This window comes from Pungitius pungitius, chromosome 5 (genome assembly GCF_949316345.1).
Source record: "Pungitius pungitius chromosome 5, fPunPun2.1, whole genome shotgun sequence".
NCBI lineage: Eukaryota > Metazoa > Chordata > Actinopteri > Perciformes > Gasterosteidae > Pungitius > Pungitius pungitius.
Window position 1 is genome coordinate 8795913 of NC_084904.1, and position 12015 is coordinate 8807927.

The following is a 12015-nucleotide window of genomic DNA, read 5'->3' on the forward strand; positions in this document are numbered from 1 at the left end:
ACTTGTGTTTTTTTATTCGGCGCAAATGGGATTTGGGGATGGAGCTAGTCAGAATGTTCTGTCTCCTGGAGGTCTCACACACTAATAAATAAAGCACTGAGAACAGAATCATTCTTTTAATCACTGGGGCTTGGAAGTACAATAAAACAAAGGATAGAAAATAAAGATTTAGCGTATAGAAGTGAAAACAAAGACAAAAGCGGATTGATAGAAAGAACAAACCCTAAAGGTCCGTCCCATTGTCTCACCAGAACCTGCCCCTGTGCTCAGGGTAGTGCTGTGGATTATGAACATTCACATCCAGGAACGACTAAGAGAAGTGACCAGTATGTAGTCCAGGGGAAGGACTCCTCTGGACTACATACAGGAGTAAAAACCTAATACCATAATAACAAGCAGGAACGCATCTCAATTCTTTACCCTTAGAAGTAGTAGAAAATGTCCAAACCGGATTTGTATTTAATTATAATTGCTTGCTTTTTCCCTACGATTTGGATTTGAAACAACCGCCCCAAAACCCCATTAAGCAGGATGCGACTGATCCTGAGTCAGTGTAGAGCAGCACAAACAGATGGGAGGCAACCCACCCCTCAGAGCTGGGTGGTCACATTTACATTTCCTCTGCTCTGCCTGCTGGGACCCTCCCCGTGGACCCCCATCCCCCACGACGGAGGACTTCCTGTGATCTATTCGGTCACATTAGATCCCCTTCTTTTAGGTTGTGTGTGCTGGACACTGCAAATGTTGGAGTAGTCTGCATGTGTAACCGAAGTAATCCCAACTGTGTGTGGCAGATACATTTACACTCCGACAGAAATGTTCCAACTATGCAACTTTCTGCTCCATCAAAATGACTAATCTCCCCAATTCCAGATTAAATTCGAATCCATGGTTAAAAGGACAATGGAAAGGGAGTTCAGATCATTAGTTAGTTACATGTCGGGTTACCGACGCTTCTGGATAAATACTAAGACATGGCTTCATGGATACAGAAAGATATGAAACACGATCCTTTTACTCAACATTTCATTTACCATTGAATGAAAATACAAATTATGAACAAAACATGAATTTGCCTAATGGAAGTGTTCATAACGCCGTATTAAATGCATAATACAGGTTATAAAAGTGTAAGTAGTTATTGGTGGCAGAATGCATCAGCAGCAGATCATCCACCCCGCGGTCCGCGTGCCTTCCGGTTTACTACCAGTTTACGGGGCTCCATCCAGGAGCCTCGTGGGCGCTGCGCTCCAGACCCGCGGGGCGGTTCCCACGGGGACGCTGAAAATGCAGCATGCAGAAGACAAAACGATGCTGCTGCTGGTGAAGAATATGATGATGATGATGACGATGATGATGTACATCGTCCCTACGCTCTGCTCCACTTCTGGTCTTATAAGGCAACCTGACGCCCCCTGCTGGATGAGAAAGTGAGCAGCGGGCCACAGAGACGCGGTTTCCATGTTTTCACCAATAATCCAGTTCAATATTTGGCAGTATGTCAGTGCACATGAATAATAATTCCAACAAGGCATGGATGAGGATAGTTCAGGCACATAAAGCCTTCAGAGAACGTGTGGTTAAACCTTTTAAGCTTTAAACTATAGTTTACATGAACAAAACAAAACCTGTACATTGTGCTGAGGTTTCATAGGTCTGCTGAAAGCTATAACTATCATGGTTTTCTTTGTTAAAATATATGCTTTCTATCTCCATATACTCTTTTTCTCTGTAATTCCATATGTTCAATTTCTATTCAAGTCCCAGTGATGAGAAGATTCTTTACCTTTCCTTGAGAAGTGGAGGATACAAGAAGATACAAAGTAGACTTTACCATGTGATTATTTCATTCAGACTACAAGAAACTAAATTATGAGGTAGAAAGTTCTGGAGATAGGGAATGACCTACAGTACATGCTAATTGAAAATGGTAACATTGCCCAGCCCTAGTTGCATATTTCATAACTCCTCTCCGTTACAATATATTCTAAACATGATGTATCCCCAGGGCCTGGGACAAAGCTAACATGGAACCTTATCTCTACATCAGTATCACTCTCTGTTAACTCACAATTCCTCCTCTGTTTTCAGACATGACTCATTAATGCTGCATTTATATTTTCACCAATGGTAGGATTCATTTTCGCAGCTTTTGGTTGTTATTGGTTATATATGTCTTATTCTGTTGGAACTATGCCATTTTATTAAATGGGTTATTGGCTTCTACAGTTTACTAGAATAAATGAGCGGATGTACATTTTGAGCAGCCTGTGGGTATCTATCGGATATACGGTTCTGTAACAGCACAGCATCTCAGTATCAACCCAAGAACATCAGAGAAACATGAAACAAGACCAATGTTTCACCTGAGCAGTTGGAACAAACTCATTTTCATTTGTGGTTATGTGTTGCCACCTGCTGGACCGACACCTTTATATTCATTCAAATTTGCTCATTTTCATTGTAGATATTTTTTAAATTATAAATCTATTAATCTATTCAAAAACAAATCTTTCAAATACATGTTGCATGCAGCCTCTTGGTGACATTTGTCCGTTTCCATGAGAAAGTATAGAGAATATGGATGAATGGTTGGTGGTATACTAATCAGAAACCTGCTCCCCCTGGTCTAACGCAGTGCGACCCCCCCACTTGGGAACACCAGCTACTTTCTGTAATTCTCCCAATAGCAAAGTCATCCCTCTGTGGGCTGGATTCATAGAAATTAATTGGCAAAATACATTTAATGAAGCCAGATTATAAATATCATAACCAGAATTATTAAGTGCGACAACTGATACAAAAGGACATTAAGTTACTGAGCTGTAAAGGTCAAATGGTAGATGTTCTTGGTGTGAGACGGTATATTTTAGATCTCACAATCTCCGGCGCTCTGGAAGAGGCTTACAGTCCAGACGCATCACAAAAAAAACCCCATTGTGTCCGATTTAGGAACGATAAATCAAAGTGGGAGACCACTTTCCAGTTGATGACTCAGTGGGTTTATTTCTCCTGTACACTCACACCTCCTGTCAATCAGAACATTTCTTCAATTAAATCACTCAATAACACACAAGTGTTCTCAGCCATTATGTGATTGATAATATTTTCAAAACCCTGCAAAATGTTGGCAAAAGCATTTCAACGGCCAGCTAAACGCTTCTTGTCCTCGCGTTTGATTGGCGGATGCATCCACCTGTTCAGCAGCCCATGTGAGAGCTATACATTTGAAGATCACCAGATTGTAAGACAGCAAGATGAGACACCTCAGTGCAAACTTTCAATTGCAATGACTTACAAGAGAAGCAGCAGATAATGTTCAGCACTATGCATGATGACCGACATTTAGAATTAGTTTTGAGGTGAAAATTGAAATTAACAGGGAATTTGGGTCTGTAATATTCGCAAAGATTTTTTTTCTCATAATAAATATTCTCTCCCTCATGCAATTCTCAAAAGGAGAAAACGTAATGACCACATGACATAACTTTGTATGTAACCATTGTATAAAATAAGTAAATCCTTCCCACCTCAGACCACCTGAGTGTTTCACATGTACAGAGAGAAGTCCGTCATCCAAACATGACGTCATTTGGTCAAAGAGAGCTAAAAAACAACAGGCTGCCCCTGCTCGGCGTCTCCCAGCGAGCACGTCACAGCTCGTCGTGGCGCAGCGGCACCTGGCTGGGCTGGATGAAGACGCCCTCCATGGAGCGCCACCAGTTGTGCTGGTTAGCGGAGCTCATGCCGTGCACCTCTCGCTGGCCTCGGATGGGGTGGCCGTACTGCTCGCCGGTCACGCTCAGGAACACGTTGGTGCCCACGTGCTTGAAGCGCACCTCCTCGTCGCGCTCCCAGTGGTCCCCATCGCACTGCACCGTCCACGTGTCCAGGTCATCGCCCTCGCCGTTCTCTCCAAAGGCGCTGACCTCCTGAGGAGGGCACACAGAAAAACCCAATAAACGTATCCTACTGGCATTAGGCGCGTGTGTCTCCAAAGACACGCAGCTCCAGAGTCTCACCTGGTTATTAGACAGGGGCGAGCTGAAGCGGTGAGTGTGCAGGTTTCGACTGGTCTTCATGTGCATGATGCGGATGGCCTGCCCACACCTGATGGACGTCCCACGCTGACATGGACGGTTGGGCTTCCCACGTATCTGCCAGTAACTGTTGGCATCGTCTGCGTTCTCCACTCCAGTTACAGACTGCTGTCCACTGCCTACACGCACACACACACACGTGACAGTTCCCACTCTGCTCCATTCAACAAGTGAGAAGAACTTCAACAGAGAATTACTCTCAGTGGAGTGATAGAAACAAGTTGATCAGGTCACCCACTAAAAACATTAAAGTTCGAGGCTTTTATTCTGAAGGGTCTCTAGAACGTGACGTGGAAAAATGAAGAAGCAGTGCTTTTAATCTGCTATAGATTATATGAAGAAGGTGGATGTAGCACGCAGGGTCCAGAGGGACGACTTGGAAACAAACATCAGGTGGGACCTCTGCTTTAAACCCACCACAAGCATTCGGAGTACATGGGGTTCACAATTTTGCACATTCATAGATAGGATAGGAAGTTTTGAATGCTATTTATTTTTTTCTAAATTGTAGATTCATATTGAAGATATCAAAACCCATCTTGATGTATGTGGTAAAGTAGAAAAAAGTGTTAAACCCGAATATATTTATATTTTGGACCTTTCGCTTTGCCTTCCTTCAATGAGCTTCACGAGGTGGTCACCTGGAATGGTGTTCCTCGTCAAGAGTCTATTCTCCCCAACGTGTTTGTTCTACTCAGTGATCAGATATTCCACTCCAGTTCTAATCCAGATTATGGAAAGAACCACCCAACTGATTAAAGATAAGAGGACTGTCCAGCATAACTTTAAGACAGGAAGGTCAGTCCATCAAGAAGAAGTAGAAGAAGAAGAAGGTACGTTCTTGGGCCAACAAAAAGGGCGGACATTAAACTCTGGGTCCACCTGCTGTGTCTTTGTGAGACGCAGAAAAGGTGAGCAGATGATTTCTACCCGTGAGGAACCCACTGTGAAGCATGGGGGAAATGTGATGGTGAACCAGTCAAAGTTCAAGGCATGCTTGAGCAGTATGGCTAGAGGCTACCATAGCATTCTGCAGCGACTTCTCGTCCCATCTGGATTCCCTTCAAGAGTTTTGAGAACCTTCCAGGTGACCACCTCATGGAGTGATGAAGCAACACCAATGTGCAACGTGGCCATCAGAGCAAAAGGGCCAAATAGAAAATGTTCTGGTTGGTTGAGTATTTTTGGGATTATCACAACATTCCATTTGTGTTTTAATGTCTTAAATATGGATCTATAAATCAAGAAAAATGAGTATGTATGTAAGTATTGTATGGCAGAGCATCATTAATGACTGCTCGATTGAAACCTTAATATTACAGAGCGGTTTCGAATGGCAGGAGTGTCGGCTATTCGGTACCGGACCACTTTAGGGTGGATCTTTGTGAATGGGTGAGATGTGTGAATCACCGTTTTCTGGTGCTTGGATAAAACCTAGAGAAGCAAAGCCAAAAAGGATTATGTATAAAGATAGCCCTTTCATATTTAAAATGATCTTTATGGGTAGCTACTCAAAGAATTAGTCATACTTAAATACTTTGTATATTCCAATAAGTATTGATGATCTCATGGAATTTGGTTGGTAGGATTTCTTCTGCTGTGCTGGCCAAAGCAAACCCGCAGAGAAGACCCAACTCCACCTTCCATCACCACCAACATCTGTCCGGCGGAGGACAAACGGACCGAACAGGACTTGTTTGGATGAAACAGGAAGTAGTGGGATCTGTTCACCTGCCTCTCATTAGACTTCATCTTGAGCCGCATCACGTGCAGGTCCCAGTTTCACAGAATAAACCCTAACGTTACATTCAGAGTCCGGCCGCAGCTGGCAAAGCGTTTGGTGCCCGCTGTAGTTCACACGGACGTTTGAACCGAACGAGGAGCCTTTAAAATGTCAGCGGTCCGGAAGCGATGCTGCAGCTCGCGGGACAAACGGAAATTTGGTTTGTTTGACTCGGACGCGTTTGCACAGTGGTGAGTGGTTACCTGAGCCGTACTTGACATCGTGCGAGTGCAGCCGGACGTTGTGTCTGGTGTTCAGCAGTTTGACCAGTGAGCCGCAGGTCACGTGGTTCATCTCCGACTCTCCCCCTTCACATTTTGACCACAGCAGCAGAAACAGCAGGGTCCTAAAAACAAGGTGGACGGCGCCAATTATCTCCATCTTTGTGCCTCTGCTCTCTCGTTGCCGGCGCACAGTTACAGGAAGCAACACTAGTCTCTAAGGCGCTACTGCTGATGGCAACCAATCACAGCTTGACAAGTCCTAAAACACGGAAGTACATGTCGACACGCGATAGGTCGTAGTACGTGTGCGTGTGTGGCCCAGGGCCGCTTTTGATTGGTCGCATTGCGTGTCTCTTATTTCACATCCGTTTCGCTCACCTGGGTGTCTGCTTTGTATCAAGTCAAGTCCCCCCGAACCCCTGAAGCCTGAAGGCTGGACCCGCAGGGCCTTAAAGGACGTCCTGTGGTCAGTGGTTAGTGTGAGAGTCTGTGAGGGCTTTAAATAGCGCAAATATGAATAGGACAGCACTTTGCTGTCCTATTCAACGTCAACAATGGACAACGTCAACAATGTCATTTTAAATGTGTTTTTTTGTCAAATTAGCTTGAATGACTAAATATATATATATATATATATATTTGTATATATCCACACAGCCCGGATGGACCTGTGAGAAGCACAAATATTGTTGTACACAATGACAAGTCCTTCCCCCTGAAGCTCCACGCCCGGATGTTACATTCAGGCCAACGGGGTGCAATGAGAACGTTAAAAGTTGAGCTGGGCCATGTGTGCAGGCTAAATGTGACAGATGTGATGTCAGGAAACATATAACAATAGTGTGACTGCAAAGCAGTGGGGAGCAAGTGGACAGAATGGAAGAAACAGAAGGTCAGAGAGGGCATGCTAAAGTGGCTAAAAATATGAATATGGCAATTTGGTTTATTGATTATGTAATCACCTTTGCAGAACAACTCAAAACAAAACAAAGAATATTTTAATAGGTAGATGGGATTATTATAGAGGAGCTAAAGGATTTTCTAAAGGTCTCGGAGGTAAACCACAGCCTATATGTCAGCCCTGTGAGGCGGGGGACTTAAAATCTAATAAAAAATAAGATAAATTTATAAAAAAGGTACCAGCGACGCCACCTAGTTGCGGAGTCTAGGTCTCCATAAAAACAGCTTCTTGTTCATCAGAGGAAGAACAGCATGGATCACAAGACTTAAAAGCGTGGTTAAAAGGAGGATTTTATTATTAACTAAAAACCCATAAATAACTACAATTGTGTTAAAAGTCCAGCTGGAACAAAGTGCTAAAAAAAAGATTGTGCAATGTGGAAAACCTTCCAACAAGTACCTGGTAAACGGGTTAGTTATCTTAGCAGCTCCCAAACTAGCCGAGCCATGCAAGCACCTACAGTTTGTATTTAAAGTGCACAGAATCAGGGGGCGGAGCCTGTCTCCATTTTTATGTACATATAAACACATTACAAGATGTTCCAAGTACTATAATTGTGTGTGAAAATGGAGATATCACCCTGAGTAGAAACTGAATCGTTCACAACTTATACATTATTATATAATATTATTAATTGACTAGTTAGCAAAACAGTTATTATAGTTATGTTATCCAGTCTGTTCTCTGTTCTTCCATCACTGTGTGGTTTGGATCGGCCACCAAACGGGACAGAGCCAGACAGAACGGATTGTCAGGTCTGCAGAGAGAACTATTGGTTCCAGCCCTCCATCCTGGACTTGTACACCTCCAGAGTCAGGAGATCACTGCAGACCCTTCACACCCTGGACATAAGCTGTTCCAACTCCTCCCCTCTGGTGGGCGCTACAGAGCACTGTACCCAAAACCACCAGACACAGGAACAGCTTCTTTCCACAGGCCTCACTCTGATGAACAATTAACCTGATACCTCCATCTGCACTACTTGCACTGCAAATTTGTATTGGAATACTAAATGGACTCTACTTGTACAGTGCTTTTCTAGTCTTCTCCTACCACCTTCACACTGTAAAAAAAACAAAAAACAAACCTGTATTTGTTGGGCTAAAACAGTAATTTATGTTGGTAAAACATGAAAATATCAATTATTGACATTTAAGGCAATAATATTAGTTAACACCACAAAGCAAGAAAGTTGAATTCTCCAAAACTATTTGGTGAGTTGTTAATCCTTAAGTTGGGGTTTAATACAAGGAAAAACAGTTCTGCTAACTCGTATTTCTTTGTTGTGAAATGTGGGAAAGTCAACTGTCCCGAGTTGGCACTTCTCACTTGTCTCATTCTGTCTGCACTGCTGCCGTGAAACTACACAGGTACGTTTAATCAACCTTTAATTACATTAAAATGATACAGGGATTTTATTCTGAGTTGTGTTGTGTTGTATGTTGTTTAATAGAGAAAGCGACCTACACATTTTCAACATTTACACAAAGCTTTTCAGTCATTAGCGAAAGCTAGCGGCTAACAAATGCTAACGGCGCTAGCAATGCTAGCGGCTAACTGATGCTAGCGGCGCTGCAGCAAATCCCATTTAAACAGGACAGGCATGTTCTCTTCTGAGACAGCCTGGCCATCTCCTCAGACAGTGCCCCAGTCATTCCGACAACCAGGGAAACGGATCGGGGCCCGTATAGTAGGGACGGTACGGACCCCTGGCATTATGTCCCATGACGCATCGTCAGGAGGAGGGGGAGCCAAACAGCACAGACGGGGGAAAGGTGCTCCACTTCCCCCTGAAACAGATGAGAACACAGAGTCCACGATGGTGGTGGGCTGGACTCCTGCTGGGAATTTCTGCCACGTCCCTGTCAACATATGTGGGGCCTCATGTGGACACGGGCTCAACGGCGACACTGATGCGGCCAGAGTTGGTTCCAGTGGGGATGCAGTTGGAGCAGACTACGGTGCAGCTGAGGACAGTGACGGGTGAGCTGGCCCCTATGCTTGGTAGGGGGAGGGTGACGTTGAATGTGGGTGGTCGAGCGACAAAGTTTACAGTGTGGGTGGCGCAGGTGCAGGCCCCGTGTATACTGGGGCTGGACTTTTTGAGGTCTAAGTGCTGCCTGCTGGATCTAGGGGAGAACACATTGACCTTCCCCGGGGGCCCCACTGTCAGAATGATACCACCTACGGGGTCCTCAAAGCCGCGCCCCCTGGTTGGGACAGCCGTGGAGACACACTGCCAGGACACAAAGACCCCGGACGAGAGCGACAACTCCCCAGTCCGCAGTGCCCTGCCTCTGGTGCCCCATCACTCAGCGCTGCAGTGGCTGATGTCCTTCAGAGAACCAGAGGGACAAGTCGCACGATGGATTTAAATGCTGCAATCCTATGTTTTCACAGTGGAACACAGGGCCGGAGCCAACCATGACAACGCAGATGCCCTGTCCCGCCGCCCCTGCGCCCTGGGCGGGTGCCGATACTGCGAGCGGAGAGAAGCACGGGAGAGGGAGCTCCGTATCGAGGAGGAGACAGGCCCCATGCACGAAGGGGCCGGACCAGTCTGCCGGGGTACGCGGATGGTTGACGTGGCTGAGTGGCAGATACAACAGGAGCAGGACAGAGACATACAACCAGTGCGACAGTGGGTGGAAGTTGGGCAGAGACCACCCTGGGAAGAGGGAGCGCCACTGCAAGAAAAGGACTGTGGTCAATGTTTGATGCACTGAGAGTGAGGGATGGGGTACTGCAGAGAGCCTGGAAGGAGCCTGCCACGGGAGAGGAGAGGTGGCAGGTGATAGTCCCCAGCTCAATGAGAGACGCTCTGCTGAAAGCATCACATGGGAACACAGGGGTGGGGCACTTTGGAGTAGCCAAAATACTCCGCCGGCTCAGTCAGGGATTTTATTGGGGGCGGGCCAGACGGGACGTGGAGGATTTCTGCCGCCGATGCGACTTCTGCGCGGCCTATCAGGGCCCCCCGGACCAGTCCCGTGCGCAACTACAACAGCAGGCAGTGGGGGCTCGCATGGAGAGAGTAGCTGTGGATGTCATGGGCCCATTTCCACGCACTGACACAGGCAACCGGTACGTGTAACAGACAAATTCCATGTACGTGCAAACATATAAAGCTGACTCTGATCCTGATTAACAGTGGAAGTCAGTAGGCAAATAATACTTGTTCTAGTATTTCCTTATCATGTATACTATACATGCATGCATGTATAGTATGCACTACATTGCACTACATTTTCTGCTTAGCTCTATTTACAGATTCAGATAATAATACATTTAATCCACTACTCTAATAAATAATAATGCTGTGAAAGCCGCGTTGTTATTGTTTTGTTTGTTAACATTCCACCACTTATCTATCTGTGTGTATCTGTGTTTATGTGCTAGGGTTTTACTGTGTAGCCTAATATGTAAAGCACTGAATAACGTGTGTATGAATAACATGTATTATCATTTAGTCTATACTTTGCCTTAAAAGTGAGCAGAGGGAATAATGTTCCTTTACCCTAAAGACTAATTTCAAACCCGTATTCACAATGCAAGAATATGTTTTACAATATGCACAAATCTCTATTAGCTGTGTATTCTAAAAATCTTTCTAAAATAATGTGCACAGAACAAACAAGACAGGAGAAGATCCTGACAGGGTTGGGGTTAGGGTTAAGATAAAATATAAAAATATTTTGCATGGTTGGTGAGAGCCTTAAAAGTTTGCAAATGGTGTAGAAATTACTTTCAAGATGCCTGCTCACATATTTTATCTAAATTGATTTTAGCAGTTAAAAAGGCTCATTTGTCTGGCACTGGAGGGGGGGGGGTGCCAACACCATGCAGGCTTCACTACAGCTTAGGAATCTGCCCTAGTTTTAAACCAAAGGCCTGGGAGGGACTCAGGGTGGGACACTACTGACTGATCCACCTGCAGAAACTGCACATCAAACCCAATTACCCATTTAAACACATATGTGGAAATCCTCTTTGATGTAACACATTCTTCTGTGGCCAGGGAAGGTAATAAAGATGTGTGCTAAAGACATCACTGCCAAACACACACTTCTGACAGTATGGTTGTTACGTCCCTAAAAGGTCTAGGGGTGGGGGACGCGAACAATGTTGAATAATAAACCCGGGAGATCTTGACAGACAGGTATTTAATGGACAAAACTCAACAAATCAACTGAAAACATCTTCAAAAGGAAGACAAGCTTGGCTTCTTTGGTTTTGGGCAACTGACGAACCCACCACCTCTCTGCTCACTCTGGCCTCCACTGCCACAACCACCCCCAACTCTGCCTTGGCATCGCCATTTATCCTCTTTCAGATCAGCTGATCAGCTGCAGGAGTGACATCACCAGCACACCTGAGGAGAATCTCACACACACACACACACACCACACACCGCACAGCAAAACAAAACATGGCACGTAACAACGGCAAATAGCATACAGCATACAAATAAATAAATGGTATGTATTTGTTTATGTCCTGTTTATTATTAAATTTTATTTATTTATGATTACATTAATTTACTTATTTCCATATTTATTTCAGCATTGATTTATTTATTCCTGTATTTATTTATTTATTTGTGTATAAATTTATTCATATTTAAGTTATTTTTGTCCATATTTACAATTGTTCACACCTCAGTGTGCAGCTCGCCCACCAGCTGTCAGGATTCCACCTTCGTCCCGTTCACCATCACCTCCCACTCAATCCCATTCCCCTCCCTCTCATTCAGTCACCCGATCCCTGTCAACTGACTACTAATCATCTTCACCTGAGCCCAATCACCAGCACTCCTTTATAACCCAACATGCATCACTTACCCGTTGTCTGATCTCGTCATTCCATGACCACAGACCCACCGAGCTCACGTCTGTGTCTTTCCAGATACCCACCTGAGCTTACCTGAACTCCAGTCGTCATCGTCTT

The 12015-nt window shown here is 44.8% G+C and overlaps 1 protein-coding gene across 1 annotated transcript; it reads right to left on the reverse strand.

The window, feature by feature from the left end:
• Window positions 1-2979: 2979 nt before the first annotated feature.
• sdf2l1 (stromal cell-derived factor 2-like 1) lies at window positions 2980-6361 on the reverse strand. Its single transcript, XM_037483333.2, has 3 exons — window positions 6087-6361; window positions 4023-4219; window positions 2980-3932 (listed from the first exon to the last, which is right to left on the reverse strand). Exons 1-3 carry the CDS (start codon window positions 6262-6264, stop codon window positions 3654-3656), a joined length of 654 nt encoding a protein of 217 aa, XP_037339230.1. The 5' UTR covers window positions 6265-6361; the 3' UTR covers window positions 2980-3653.
• Between the last annotated feature and the right edge of the window lie 5654 nt (window positions 6362-12015).